This window comes from Brachypodium distachyon, chromosome 2 (assembly GCF_000005505.3).
Source record: "Brachypodium distachyon strain Bd21 chromosome 2, Brachypodium_distachyon_v3.0, whole genome shotgun sequence".
NCBI lineage: Eukaryota > Viridiplantae > Streptophyta > Magnoliopsida > Poales > Poaceae > Brachypodium > Brachypodium distachyon.
In genome coordinates, this window is record NC_016132.3 from 33884925 (window position 1) to 33900426 (window position 15502).

The following is a 15502-nucleotide window of genomic DNA, read 5'->3' on the forward strand; positions in this document are numbered from 1 at the left end:
GTTTGTCTTATACTTAGGCAAAATTCACACGTCGTTGTTTTTTTGAATAGGTTTGGTCAACTTTGCGAGTCCTGCTTAGTCTTATGTTAGGAAATGTTTTGAGGGGGTTGTTAGCCAAGTGCTCAAACCGAATGCGTCTTCTCGAGTCACTTCTAGTGAGAGATTCTTTGGAGCTGCCCCTAACTTGAACCGAACAGGTCTTTCCAACTAACAAGATTAGGATACCCTCCGGATTAGATCCCTCTCCCTCGATCCCGGACCAAACTAAGTCGATACGAAGCCTTGAGACTAGAGTTCCTAAGATGCTCTTTCAAATCCGAGCCGAACTAATAAGTCAACTTGGAGCCTCTTGAGTGGAGCTCCTAGGAAGCTCTAGCCCTCTCCATGGTGGACCATGTAACCCATCCACTCATGCCTTGTTTTCTTGTTTCCAGCCTCTCTCTTTTCTTTAGTTTACCCTGTTTAGATCTTTTTTGCCAATTTGACCATGGTATGAAGGTAGGACTTATGGACTTTCTTTGACCGGTGTCATGTAAGCTTGATTGTACCTTGTGGGTATGTTGACTCAGGCAGGAAAATGTTGACTTAGTTTTTGCCACGTAGGATTTAGGTCCAACCAACATAAATAATTATTTTACCACAACAAATTGCTTCTACAAGAATAAATAAAAACAACCTAAAAACTACTACCACTTACATGGTTTATGACTCAACGATTTAATGTATGTGTTGGTCTTTCTACCTTTTTTTTTTACAATGGGTATACTTTTTACAAGGAGAGCAGAGAATGCAAAGCGGTAAGTGCGCAGATCTTTAACGAAAGTAGGGAGAACTTAGGTCTCAAGCAGGCAGGTGTAAAATTGTTCAGGATTGAGAGATTAGGAAGTTTCTTGATCTTTGTGCTTGCAGCGAACGCTTCAAGCTTTAAGAAAAGGAGGGAGTATACGATACCTACTAAAAACCAGGTCACTGGAATGCAGGCAAGACAGATGATAAACCATTCTAAAAATGAAGAGCTCCCCCTAATAGACCAATGTGAAACATATGTGAAAAAGTTAGTGGCGAACAAAATACACAATTTTAATTTCATCCAATTTTGAGAATATACCAAAGAATATAATATTTACCTCATGGGTGCATGCATGTTTTTTTTTCTTTCTGTATGCCAAATAGAATACTCCCTCTCGAAAAAGAAACTGAACGGATATTACCTCCTTGCCTTGTTGTGACCTAAGAAATTATCAAACACTTCCGAGTGTTTTGGACTGTCCATGCAGGATGTGTGACACTATTAAAACCATTTTATATTTTGAACTAAGCAAGTTAAACAAATCGTGGATGCATAAGTAAACAACCGTTGTTTACTTAAATCTAAAGAGAACTATTGGCTCATGCTGACGAATGGAGTACATATTTAGGATTAGGAATGGTTCCATCTCTATGCAACGTTCTTGCCAAACTAGCGCGACAAGAAAGTTCAGACACCCCACCCATAAATCAGACCGTCTTTGATGTACTTTTGGTACCATGCTAAAATTTATTAGGATCATATGATAGATGAGACACACTAATTGGATCACACAAAATGTAGCCTTTTGGAAATGGTCAAACCACGTAATCGACCATATGCCATTCCTATGATTTTTTGTCTGCTAGAATAGGAAAAATAAGAGATAGCCTTTTAAATATGCGAATAGGCTCCACGTTGTCACAGTCTTCTCTATCATATGTTTTGTTCATCGCAACGACTCATACATGTCTCTACATGTCATTGTGTAAAGGATTGAGCAGATATGCATTTTTCATGCGACATACATCCCCTGAACTGAAACATGGGAGTTCTAGCAATATAGTTTTTCATTTTGAAATTCTTATGCCATTCAAACAGTATTACAATACCTTGGGCCTACAAGGAAACCTCTCTTCATATAATGCATTTTTGTGTGCTTAAACTAAGGCATCTATGATGATGCAATTTCACCTTTCTGTTACATGTGGCACGTAGGATTTTGTTGAGTCGAAGGAAAGCGAAAAAAAAATCTCTTCATAACTCTCGGCATTGCACGGGGTGTTTTTCATATTTTTATTTAATTTAGTGTCACAAATTATTTTAATACAAATATTAATTGATACATAAAGTAACCGTGGATAACCTTCTCAGTTGATTCCCGGAGTAAAACCCCACTCTAACCGGATCACATAAAACATCAAACAAATGGGAATCACAACAACCTGAAAATTGGACTAGATAACAACTCACCTCGGTTTGACTCGGTTCAACAGTCCAACTTGTGTCAATATAAGGAGGTAGTTTGACTCGACTCAGTAACTCAATGAGTTCAAACCTAAACTCTTCTCGATTCGTGTAACTAACGAGTTATCACATTAAACTCGGTAAAAAAGTTAGACATGTATGCTTTTATAAACCGAGTTTAATTAGTAGCTCGCCACACGTTAAACTCGTTTCGTTAATACGTTCAAATAAAAACTCGGCTCAACTCCTGAAAGAAAGAAAGAAAGAAAGAAAGAAAAAGAAAACAAACTGAAGACCTTCATGGCCGGTACGGCGGTAGGTCGTAATCCGCCCAAACCAACGGCCAAGATGCACCCCGTCACCCGCTTCCTCTTCAGGTGGCCCTCGTTCTCCGCAGACAAGCTGTAAACTTGGGAGCTCCCCTTCTCCTCCGCGCTCTGCTCCCTCTGCGAATCCGCCTAAAACGCCAAAAGCTCTGAGCTCTCTGCCCCCTTCCTCTTCCTCACCGCGAGATCCCATCCATGGCTGCGGCCTCGGCATCCCGCCACCGGATCTGAAACCCCGCAACCATTGCTGGATCTGTAACTGGCGCACCGACCGCCGCACGGGTCGCGGCGACCAACCCGGTTCGTTGCCTTGCAAGATTTGCCTTGCCGCTGCGTGTACTTGGTGGCTGGTGGGTTACTTCTCCCCGGTCCGTCCTTAGCTCCTTGAAATGGACGCCTGACGCGAGGGGGTCGGTGCGACGGGGTGTTTGCTGCCGCCATGTGGAAGCAGTTCCTTGGCAAGCTCTCGGGGAAGTCGCCGAAATCCGGCGGTGTCGGGGCCGGGGGCTGGGGCTCGCCGCCGGCAAAGCCCCCGACGTCCTACGGGGCGAACGGGGTCCAATGGGACTCGATGAGGGCGTCCCCTCCACTCGCGGGTGTCGCCGGAGCGGAGGGGGAGACCAGGGAGGACGTGTTCCTCCAGAAGCTGAACGTCTGCTGCGTGTTGTTCGACTTCTCCACCGACCGGGGCAGGGACTCTCCGGAGAGGGAGAGGAAGCGGCATGTGCTGCTGTCACTCGTCGACTGTCTCGGCGCGGCCGAGGAGCCCCTCACGGAGGCGATGGTCTCGGCCTGCGTGCGTATGTTTGCCATCAACCTATTCAGGGTCTTCCCGCCCAAGGTCCGGCCGGGCGGCGTGGGAACAACGGAGGCTGACGAGGACGATCCGTTCTTTGACCCCTCATGGTACCACCTACAGGTCGTGTACGAGCTGCTCCTCCGGTTCGTCACGTCTCCGGTTGTTGATGTGAAGGTGGCTCGGAAGTACATGGACAATTCGTTCATCTCTAGGCTTCTTGATTTGTTAGATTCTGATGATCCTAGAGAAAGGGATTGCTTGAAGACAGTCTTGCATAGGATATATGGAAAATTCATGGGCAATCGGCCATTCATCCGCAAGGCTGTGAGCAATATCTTCTATAGGTTTGTGTCCGAGACCGATCGTCACAATGGGATTGCGGAGCTCCTGGAGGTGTTTGGGAGCGTGATCAGTGGGTTTGCGAAGCCACTGAAGGAGGAGCATAAGTTGTTTTTGTGGAAGGCGTTGATTCCTCTTCATAAACCAAAGACAGTGGGAATGTATCTGCCGCAGTTAACATACTGCATTACTCAGTTTATTGACAAGGAACCGAAGCTCTCCGGGACTGTGATCCGAGGCCTCTTGAAGTATTGGCCAGTGACGAACAGTCAGAAGGAGATGATGTTCTTGGGGGAGTTGGAGGAGGTTCTGGAATTGACAGAAATGCCCGAGTTCCAGAAGTGCATGGTTCCATTGTTTCGAAGGGTTGCACACTGCCTGAACAGCTCTCATTTTCAGGTAAAATTTGCTCCAATTATTTCAATGTTAATAGTCTAATGGCCAATTCTCGCTGTTTTCATAAGTTTCTTTATTAGCTCATAGCTCTCATTGTTGGTTGTCAACACACTCTTTTAGTTCAGGAAGTTATTTGAATCCAGAATCTCTTGACCCATTCCATTTTTGTGCCGTATCTGCGTTTCAAAAGCAGCAGCACACTTACTGCCAAGATATTATTTTCAAATTATAGTTTGTTCCCAGTATTCCCTTTGGAGATCCTTCACATGTTCATTTGTTTCTTTTAAATGGAATACTAGAAATTGATGTAGCTGCAAAGTGGTTACAGAGGCAAATGTTAATCAATCACACGAACTGAAATGCATTATTTTCTTTCCCCTTTTCTGTTCATTGGAGATTGTTTATATGCCTAAATAAAGCTTTACAGAACCTAAAGACTTCTTTTCCCGCAAAAAAAAAAGAACCTAAACACTTATATGTGCCATGCAACAGTGTGGCAAATGATGAATGGATAAATCTGGTATTATTTGTCAGTTGTCACATCCTTTATTCTAAAATTTGCACACTATTGGTTAGCCTAGAAACTCAAGAATATATTCTTCCTTGTTAACAGGTTGCTGAAAGGGCCTTATACCTCTGGAACAACGAACACCTGTTTGATTTGATCTCTCAAAACCACCAAGTTATCTTGCCAATTATATATCCAGCTCTGGAAAGAAATGCTCGTTTGCACTGGAACCAATCGGTTCTGAACGTCACAATGAATGTCAGGAAAATGTTCTTCGACATGGATCAGAAATTGCTGTTGGCTTGTGAGATAAATTTGCAAGAGGAGGAAGAGAAGCAAGCAGCATCCGAGGAGCGGAGAAGGCTTATATGGGAGCACCTCGAGAGGAATGCTGTATACCATCCAGTAACTGGAGACATCAACTTTGCTGTTCTTCCTACATCTGCTCTGGTAGCTCCCACTATGACATGATGTGATATGTGTTCAAGCGTACTTCATTCCACTCCATTTATAGGTGCTTTTCAGGGTGTTTTGTTAACTTTATAAGCCCCTTGTTCAAAAGTCTGTAATTAATAGTTTCTAGTTTGAGGACGAACCTTCATTCTTTCATGTTGTACTCCCAGGTGATGGTAATTTCCTTCCTTGACAAGATAATGTCCAATTCTAGTCAATATGTTCAGTGAAACAGCTGAGGATATGGGAGATTGGGATTTATTTATTTTTGCTGCAGCTGGTGTCAGTTGGATCTCAGTATTTTTTTTTATTTGTCCAGATTGATGGCTCTATTCTCCAGATTTGATGGATGAGCATATAATGAGGTAAGTACATGGTGCTTTTCATGATCTGATAAATCAACTACACTGTCCGTGCCTATTCAGTATTCACAAGCTGAAAAGCATTGCAAACTTAAAACTTCAAACACTATGCATAGCTGGATGTTTGTGGTGTTGTCTTGCCTATTTTTTACAAGAGCGGCACTGCATAATTAAGAATGATTGGCCTTTGACATGACAAATATCAAAATCTCGGCCTTATTTAGGACTGTATGTGTGCTTGTGTTTGTTTCTTCTACAAATGATTTTTTTCCCTTATTGTTTAACCACTGGGGTTGATATTATCAATCAATGCTAAGCTATTCTGCGATGGGCACAAAATCTGGTTATTCACAAACTATATGCCATGAATCTCTTTTCTTAAATACCTCTCTTCTCCTTCATTGTTAGCACGAGTTTCACGCCTAATTGTGGTCATGAATCAACTGATGTTGGCATTCATGAATAATGACAGATGTACTTTGTTGAGAAAATCAAGTATGGTCCCTGGTGCAACCAATGAATGCAAGAGGGACCTCATTTCACCTAAATATTCAATGTTAAATCAATTCCATCCAGCTACAAGCTCAGTGCACATTTTCAGTCAGATGGATACTCATAAGAAAAGGATCTGATTCATGACATCACTATGGATTTGGTCCCATGCTATTCTGATGACCTGACTAGTTATCCACAAAAAAGATACTGTTACGGAGTTTGGTATGATAAGCTTCATTGTTAGTAGGGTACTTAATACTAACTACATTGACCTGAGTACACCAAGGATCTGAATATACATAAAGTGGTAAAACAAAGAGATTTTCGATGCCGCTGTTTTCCATAGATACTTATGGAATATAATTGTGTTATCTCAATTATTTATCGAACAAAATCATGCCATCATTATTACACTGACAAATAACACACCAACTGCCACACTTATCTATGCCCCGGTAAGTCCTTTTTGTTTCCATAGACCACTGGTGCGTAAAAGTTGGACCTGACACATGGCAAGCTTGAGTTGAAGCTCTATAAAAGAAGGCCTCACACCCAAACAGATAGCTACTGTCCTCTCCATATAACTTCCAGCTTTGTTCTGTTCGTCATTTTCCATATCTTTGGTGTACTGAGATACTTGCCCAGGGAGATAGATCAACATGTACAACCCTCCGAGTGCGCAGGACATGTCCTACTACGATCATGTTCAGAAGCGCCACGAGGATAAAGGCTGCTTATATGCATGGTAACCTTTATGAGGGTTATGTTGTATTTCTGGATAACTCTTGTTACTCTCCTACATATGACATATTTTCTAGTGAGTAGTGAATTTCATTATCGACATGTTTTGCTATGCATAGATGAGAAATCTCTCTGAATTCTGAAACTCCGTCTTGAGGTGTAGAAGGCCACCTGACGCAAGTTTCATATTTTCTTTTCTAGAATAGAGCAAATTTCATGATAGTGTTTTATCTAGCTGGTTCGATTATGGATAAACACAGTTGATATGAATTCAGGGTTCTTTATAGAAGAAGTATATGTATTTAACCAGTTGTTGCTACCTTCTTTGGAGTAACTTACATAAGATCTATGTCTCACAGGACCATTCTAACATATACACGAAGAAGGCTAAATAAGTTATGTCTGGATTTTTTCTTTCTTCCTGTGGTTTTAGCCTTCTAGGATTCAGACAGAAAGCTTTATTTTTTAAAGGGATGATAGTTACAGCAATTGCTCAAACTATTTTCCTTTTGCCCCCCCAATTAGGTGCGATACTTTGGTTCCTCTTTTGCAAAACTTTCTTTTGACAAAGTTAATTCCTAGTACTTTATGTGAACATTAAGAACAAAAGGTTCCCCTCATCTATCATCGTTAAGACCCCTGTTTGGTGAGAAATTGCAATTCCGGGAGGTAGCAAGTGATATTTTGCCTTTATTCCTGAAAGGGACATCCACCAAACAAGTGACCCAGCAGTGTGCTACCTTTGCCTTATTTGATCATATGGAGAATGACATCTTATGAGCAAGTGGCAGTTAGTAGTTACCTGTCATCTTCATGTAACTCTCCCTGGACCTTCTCTTTCACACTCGAGGAACACTGAGAATCTAATTATATCGTCGAATCAGTTTGAGATTACTCAAAAATGCAAGTGGTTTTCAGATATCTCTTTAGGAATTTATGCAGTACAACTGAATGCAGTTTACGAATCGGTCTGGATGTCTGACGTAGTTTGTTTCTAGTTCAAAACCTGCGGATTGGATCTCACATTGGTAGCTTGTTATTTGCAGCCTGTTTACATTGTGTTGCTGCTTCTGCTGCTACGAGACCTGCGAGTGCTGCGTGGAGACCCTCTGTTGCTGCGGCTAATTTAGCTCGATGCAAAACATCGGCTGCGTCTGGCGGTCTGGGAAGTTCATCGCAGCCCTGCAGGATACTTTTCCATGCCAGCGAGAAAGCATTGCTCCTTGTTTGAATAAGAACTGTCTTTAAGTCTCTGTTGTCATGTATTTGTTGGTGTGTTTGCCTTGGACACTGAAATGCACTGTATATGTACATAACATAAGCACTCGGATCTTTTACGACGGTAAAATACATCTTTTATTACTTCATCCGTTACATAAAGATTGACACGGATTTGAACTAGTCATTTTATGGAACGAAGGGAGTAGCTTTCAATCAGTTACAGCTGAGCCATCGTATGTACCGAGCATGAGATTGGCTTTCGGGCGGGTGGCGCCGGCGGCGGTTAGGCGGGAGGGCCGAGCGCCCGTGCCATGGACGAGCAGCGGCGGAGTAGAGGCGGCTCACGGCGGCGAGATCGGCTTCCTGGCGTACTTCAAAAAAAGAAAAGGAAAAACTATGCACAATCTTTTTTTTTTTGGAATAACTATGCACAATCTCAGATTAACGGAGATGGATATGAGCGGCGAAATGACATGTGTCGCCATCTGGTCTCACATCCACCGAGCGGCGCTCACACTTGCACACCTAGAAATCCAAAAGAGAAATCCAACCAAAATACACCACTAGCCAGCCCGCTCGTTGAGATTCCCAACCAAACAAAACAGAGCGTCGCTCACCAGAAACTCAGAAACAAACAATGTCCTCGCTTGATCTCGACGAGATGACCGGCAAGCAACGTAGAGGCGTCTTCTTCCCGGTCAACCGAGTCTCGGTTCACGAGTGCGACCTTCGCCACCTCGCCACCGTCGGCGTTCCCGTCGCCGGCGTCGACCCCGAGGCGGCAGCGGCAGCGGCAGCGCGGGCCTTCTTCGTCCCGCTAAGCGGCGTCCTCTCCATGGCGCTGTCAGAGTCCTCGACCGCGCCCATGCCATTGCCGCCGCCGAACAGGAACGCTCCCCACTTGAACAGCCCCCGCCGCCTCCTGTCCGACGAGCCCAGCCGGTCCACCTGCGCCTGCAACGCGTGGCACTGCACCTACATTCATACATCAAGAAATTAACGCTGATCCGTCAGTAAATGCTGCGGCCGGGCTACAAAATAAATGGTCTCGCGCGCGGACCTGGAGCCGGGCGACGTCCTCGCGAAGGCGGCGGAGCTCGTGCTGCTGCTGCTGCGCGACGGCCTCGCGCTTCGACGGGCACCGGGCGGCAATGGCGCTAGCGGAGGAGGAGGAGAGGTCGAGGGCGGCGGGGCTCCTGGGGGTGTGCTGCTGGAGGGAGCGGAAGGAGCCGGCGGCGCTCCAGTCGGCGAGGCGGCTGAGCTTGCCGCCGTGCTCGGATGAGAAGAGCACCTGGACCACGCAGCGGACCGGGAGGCGGTCGTTCTGCACGGCGTGCGCCGCCGCCTCCGCCGACAGTTTGCGCGCGTCGATCAGCCGGCACAGCGACCGCCGCTCCTCCTTGCTCGCCTGCGGGTGCACCTGCACGGACGTCGGACGGACAGTACAGACATTAACGGTCGGTCGTGTACGCATCTCAAAGATCTCAAGATCGACGGCTCAGATGGTATACATTATACACTCAGGTCTCCATGTGCAAGGACAGGTAATGTTTGTTCTGTAGCACTTGATTATAGATCATGCGACAGCTAGCTCACGTGATTTATCTTCTTATGGTTTTAGATTCACGTACTGATCGATGTGGCTTCTAACTTTGGGACGTGATTAGGCTATGGATGTTGGAATGATACAAATCGGTAGGCGTAGATTTTGAGCTGGTGGACCATGATCAAATCCTGAAAAGGACAAATGCACAGAAGGATCCCCGCAGGACAGGAACACGGGTAGGTTTTGGATGGACAATTTTACTGCTCGATCCAACCATGAAGCTGGCCAGGCAGCTCACACGCATAAAAGAAATCCTTACAGGAGTGTGCAGAAGTTGATCGCCAAAATTGTACTCGTATACCAACATTTCGATGACATTGATGTATATGAATAAACAATGATATATGTATTTTAAAGGACGTACTCCCGAGTAAGAAGATAAACATTCTTTTAAAGGACTGACGTAAATTTATAAGTGTATGATAAGTAGTTTAAGTCAGGACAGGACTTAAGTTTGATCTAAAAAAAGTAGTTTAAATGATATAATAGATCGAGTGGCAAGTCAGGGGATTGTACGATTTTCAAAAGAATTTTGTAGGATTCTAGTTCTTAGAAATTGTTCTGATAAGAGCCATTTGGATGATAGGAATGGAGTTGCCAAAATCCCTTACATGAGCTCGAACCTTGTTTTTTTTTTCTTTCCTTTGAGAAGTCCAATGCACTTGTGCTTGCATCTCTCCTCTACTGTGTTAGCTATCTATGTTTATTTCCCGTGCACCATCCAAATGCATCACTATAAAAATATCTTGTGTTTTTATGTTGCTTCATTTTCTAATTCAAGCAATCTAAAAAAACTCGTGATACGAACAAGGATAATAATATAGCCTGCTAGCTCATGTCATGTGATATATAACTAGTACCAACATGTATAGTTAGTTAGTGATAAAGATGTACTACTATTATAGTAATACTTGGCCACATTCCACTTTCACATTGAGCCTAGCAGCCTTCTGTTACTTAACAACCCGTTTCTCTGCTCTGTCCTCTTAACTTTCCTCCAACTCAACAAAAGTAAAAATATACTTAGTCGCTCGAAAACAGGTCATATAACTTTTGTTGAGTGTCAAGTCTTTTAAAGTTTGACCATGATTTGTAGCGATAATATCAATACTTACAATGTAAAGCCAAGATATCAAGAAAATATATTTCACAACGGGCATAAAAAACTTCATTTGGTATCATATATATTGATAAGTTTTGTTATCATTTGACAATCAACTAAAACTATAGGCCATACATTTTGAAACTGATATTTGAACCCTCACAGCATAGCATGTTTACGTCAATTTTATTATACCTGCTCTACTAATTCAAGAATACGAAGCTAGACAGCTAGCGTCTGACCTGACTAGATAGTCCAAGTTGGACTGGTGCGGTCAAACACGGTAAAACACGGGTACTGTACTTCCTCTCTTACTTCCATGGTTTTCTTACCTCGGCCGCAGCATCCGTCCGTCCAACAGTGTCACATCTGCCAACGTATACACCGTTCCGATGCATGAAACTACGTGCGCCATCTCCCCGTCCTATCCAGGCACCTTTTGGCTTTTCACATCGACAAAGGCCAACGGTGCGACGTGCGTCCAAAAGGGAATCACAAACTTGCATGCACACATGCCGCTATGATTTGGCGTGCTCGAAAGATGAATTTTGGGCCATGATCAAAGTGCACAGATCTCTTTTGGGTGAATTTCATTCATGCGTTCAATTAATTTACCCTACATAATTTTTTGACGGAGCAGAAATTCAAAATATTATTCCCTGCGATCCTAAATTATTATCGAAATATTACATGAATCTAGACGTATTTTAAGAATAAATATTTATATTTGGACAAATTTGATTAAGAATTTAGAATCAGATGGAATACTGTTCTATACTGTATGTTCCCCTCGTGCCAACCATTCCATTTCTGCTAAACGTTCCAGGAGCACTAGTCTACTGTAGAGAGAGATCAAGGCATGAGTGAAGGGCATTTTGCTGCCGTGGTGACGTACGGACGAGATTAATCAACGGAGATAAGATACGATTATAGACGGTCGTTGCCACTGAGGCACTGATGGACTGACCTTGAGGTATGTGTCGACGGCGCGGTACAGCCCGTCATCGGCGGCGCGGGCGTGCGCGGGCACGGCGCGCGCGAGCTCCTCGAACTCCAGCGGCCGCAGCCCGGCCTCCAGCGCGGCCTCGGCGAGGTACGCGTCCACGAGCATGGCCACCTTGGCCGCGGCGCCCGCCTTGGCGCCCTCCCGCAGGAACCCGCGCACCAGCCGGAGCACCAGGCCCACGTCCAGCAGCGTCGCAGGGTGGCGGTCGCGGGCCGGGCCGCCATGGCCCTGGAGCCCGAAGGCCGGGATCATGACGGCGCCGAGGGAGGCCTGGTCGAGCCGCCGGGCGGCGCGGGCCTCCAGGTCCCCGAGCAGGGCCCGGTCCGCGCCCACCATGCTCCCGGCCCGGAGCAGGCGGAGGAGGAAGTCGCACGCGATGCCGCTGTCGTTGCCGTCGTCGTCTCCGGCGCCGGCGTCGGGCTCCTCCGGCGGGAGCGCGGCCACGAGGGACTCGAGGAGGAGCCGCTTCTTGAGCCACGTGGCGGTGGGGCTCTCCGGGGGATGCTGCTGCTGCGGGAACTGGAAGCGGCCCGAAGGGGACGAGGAGGAAGCCACGTCGGGGAGCCACCTGGCGGCGTAGTGGGACAGCACGGAGGCGAGGCTGTCGTCGGAGGCGGCGGGCTTGGACCGGATGGCGGCGACGGTGCGCGCGAAGGCGTCCACGTCGTTGATGACCACGCTCGCCTCGGCGCATGGGTCCGGCGAGGAATGGCGGGCCACGACGGTGGCGCGCGGGGACGGGGAGCTGGGCCATTGTTGGGCGGGCGGCGATGACGGAGGCTTCATTGTTGTTCTGTGTGGGCGGTGGGTGCTCTGCTCCGAGAGCTTGGAAATGGCGAGGGCAGCTCGACTCGACTCGAGCTCCTGTGTGTTGGGACTTGGAACAGGTCGCCTGTGTGGCGTTGCGACGTGCCATAAAGTTTCTTGTAGTTGTAGCAGCGGCATGGTGTGCCTTTGCTTAGCTGCTAGCTGGGGCCAGAGGAAATTGCGGTTGCCAAGAGGCCTCGCTGACGGACATACAGACAGATGGGACGAAGAGAGGGACCAAAAGTCGAGCTCCTTTCCGGCAAGTAAAATCCGGGCAGGTTACTCCAAGGTTTTGGCTCGTTTGCTTCTTTACTTTTGGCAGCAGATGCCGCGGCTTGCTCATGCATGGAAAGACTGACAGGATGCTTAGCTAAAATGTGCACCGGGCGGGAGCACCTGAGGATGACGATGGCGTTGTAGATTGAATGATTGAATTCTAGCCCCCTCGTAGATTGCAGCATCGAACGATTCTTTTCTGATTAATTTTAACTGGACCAATGGAACATACAACAGAGCAAGGAGTTTTAGCTCCATGATCGCCATTCAATAGATATCGTAAGGTTGTGTGTAGCTTTGTCAGTTTTCAGTTGTATAATCAAGTTTCTAACAGGACATTACCTAGATTCTTGTCTCTGTGCATAAAATAATCTACTGGCTAAATACACTCTCTTCTAACGGTTTTATAGCGTTCGGTACATTGTCAAAGATATTGCCATCCCTCGGACGATTTTGTAGTGCGTACAATGGCAGAGATCATTATTTCCACCACGAAAGGCATCTTGTCAGGCCCCTTTTAATTTGATCTCTGTTTGCACTGGGTAAATATTGTTTAGTACTACTAGCAATCAGAGTCATCAGTCTGGGACAAGCTGTTCTTGACCGAACTGCTGCCCTTCTTCCACACCACACAGCATGCAAAAGTCAGCCCTCAGCAGATCGCTTTGTAGAATCAGCAGTGTCCTCCTCCAGCGGTCACAACTGAATTACCAACTAAACGCCATGAAATCAGGTAGGAGGTGAGGTACTGAGGTCCCTGCCCCTGCGATCCAAAGGAAAGGCTGCATCCCCCTGTAGGCTCCAGCTGCATTGCAGCAATCTGCATTACTGCACCACCACCGCAGCTCGTCAGCTGCCTCCAGGGTCCTGAATCGACGCTGTTGCGGCCTTGGCCGCAAGATTCTGCAAAGATCGCATCTGGTTAGTTTGCCGGAGCAATCATTGTTGACATAACTAGATGATGTGAAAACTTTCTGGTGTCCTCCTCTTGGTCCGATGCGGTGGGGTGGGGTGTGCCCATGAACTGTTCGACCGAATGCCCCACCGGGGTCCCTGACGCCGGAGTCTGGTCGGCCATGGCTGCCTGCTCTTTATGGTGCAGAGTGCCGTGGTGGTCTCTAGGGGGGTAGCGTCTCTGCTAAGCGAGAAGCTGTCAGGCTGGCGCGACGCCCCCTGGATGCTGTGTTGATCTTCGGCAAGGTTATCAATTTTGTGTTTGGGTCTTAGTTTCACTTGATCAGTGATTTTGTTCTCAGATTGAAACCATGTCACGCAATGTCATGGACAAAAGACATGGCTGTCATGAAGGAGCAAAACGGGTATTGTCCATGGCAACGGCTGGGGCAGGAGTTTGAGGTGATGCACTGCATTTCTGTGAAAAATGGGAGACATAGCGCCTTGATTGATTTTGGGTGATTTGTGGACATAGAGGCAGGCTGGTTTAACATGGGTGGGTCAGGCAGACAACTTCAGCATGGTAAGCATAGCCCCAACAGTTCAGCGCAGCGCAAACTTGCCATTCTTAACAGAGCATCATGTGCAAGGGTTCTCTTGCATGGATGATGGACGAGTGGTCTCCGCAATGGAGGAACCCAATGGTCATGGTATGTGTGTGCAACCTGAAGGCTGAAAGTGCATCAACATTGGATATTTGCGCATACAGTTGTCAATTGATAAATCCAAATCCATTGAAGCAGTGTGGCAGAGACGATATTTGTACCGTTGTTGTTTTGTTCATGCTTTGGACTAGTGGCAAATGGGGAGCGAGGAAGAGGCTACTTTGCATGTTCCTCAAGGTACTCTTTGATTCAGAAATTGCAGATGATGTGAGAAACTCTTTCATTTTTCTCATGGCATGCATTTGTAGCGCATTAGTCAACAATGGAAGACTCGATCATTATGACATCCGAAGCCTGCACTTGCGCTACATGGATTTATATTTTGTAGCCTTTAGGAATGACTCCATATATCAATTGCACAAGATAGATATGTTTATTAGTACACTCCCTTTAACTGTTGACAACACAATGCAATCACTGATGCAGTGCCCGCAATAGAACTTCTCTAAAAATAACGTCAGTTTCCTGCATACATGATGTCCCATCTAGAATCTCCAAGATCCAAATTCACCCCCATTTTCCCAATAGGTTAAAGTTAGATCTTAAAATTTCATTTCTGAATATTTCATTTATTTAACAATCCATACTGTTGAATTAGGATATTCAGTAATATTTCATGTTAAATTCATGCAGGAATGAAGCTGGAATATTATGTAACTTACCGAGGATATCTGATAATACCATAATCTCCATTTTGGGTGCATTTCACAACGGAGATTTTTACAGCAAATTTGCTTTGTCTGGTAACATGGTGCCCATAGCTGGAGCGGTGCGTTTTCACTTCTCAAGGATCTGCACAAACCATCTTAGGTTGCAAGTGTTCTAGTGTTTAGCTCAACTAGGTATTCTTTCAAGTTTCAACTTTTCTGTATTTGGTTTTCAACCTTGATTTTGGAGCGACATGCCTCTGTTAAAGGTATAAGTTGTTGCGACAACTACGCAGTCAACTTTTCTTTTCTTTCTGCTATTGAACTACTCCCTATGTCCCATAATTCTTGTCTCAAATTTGCCCAAAAATGGATGTATGTATTCCTAAAAAGCGTCTAGATACATGTAATATTTCGACAAGAATTATAGGACGGAGGGAGTACTAAACATCCAGTAGGTGATCAGATATTATGCAAGTATTTATAAAAATAAAGGAAGACTAGTATTATTCTCAACTTTAATTATGTAACTGGAATGCCAATAA

The 15502-nt window shown here is 45.6% G+C and overlaps 2 protein-coding genes and 2 long non-coding RNA genes across 8 annotated transcripts; 3 read left to right on the forward strand and 1 right to left on the reverse strand.

Annotated features, from left to right (window-relative positions):
* The first annotated feature begins 2615 nt into the window (after window positions 1-2615).
* LOC100842133 (serine/threonine protein phosphatase 2A 57 kDa regulatory subunit B' kappa isoform) lies at window positions 2616-8047 on the forward strand. 5 transcript variants are annotated; one of them, XR_002963377.1, is made up of 5 exons: window positions 2616-4117; window positions 4728-5072; window positions 5395-5440; window positions 5910-6677; window positions 7720-8047. XR_002963377.1 is itself a non-coding variant. In XM_010233354.3 (4 exons), exons 1-3 carry the CDS (start codon window positions 3020-3022, stop codon window positions 5419-5421), a joined length of 1470 nt encoding a protein of 489 aa, XP_010231656.1. In that variant the 5' UTR covers window positions 2616-3019; the 3' UTR covers window positions 5422-5440; window positions 7720-8047. The 5 variants fall into 5 exon arrangements, 2 of the variants coding, with proteins under 2 accessions (XP_010231656.1, XP_024315059.1); XR_002963378.1 differs by having other exon boundaries at window positions 2618-4117; window positions 4728-5136; XM_010233354.3 differs by lacking the exon at window positions 5910-6677.
* A 231-nt stretch (window positions 8048-8278) lies between these two features.
* On the reverse strand, window positions 8279-12917 carry LOC100828281 (coleoptile phototropism protein 1). The gene is made up of 3 exons (XM_003566433.4): window positions 11570-12917; window positions 8955-9314; window positions 8279-8869 (listed from the first exon to the last, which is right to left on the reverse strand). Exons 1-3 carry the CDS (start codon window positions 12551-12553, stop codon window positions 8609-8611), a joined length of 1605 nt encoding a protein of 534 aa, XP_003566481.2. The 5' UTR covers window positions 12554-12917; the 3' UTR covers window positions 8279-8608.
* LOC112270860 lies at window positions 9301-10173 on the forward strand. Its single transcript, XR_002963386.1, has 2 exons — window positions 9301-9438; window positions 9516-10173. It is a non-coding gene; the product is annotated as an uncharacterized LOC112270860 (long non-coding RNA).
* A 330-nt stretch (window positions 12918-13247) lies between the features above and the next one.
* On the forward strand, window positions 13248-15302 carry LOC112270861. The gene is made up of 2 exons (XR_002963387.1): window positions 13248-14487; window positions 14944-15302. It is a non-coding gene; the product is annotated as an uncharacterized LOC112270861 (long non-coding RNA).
* Window positions 15303-15502: the final 200 nt, after the last annotated feature.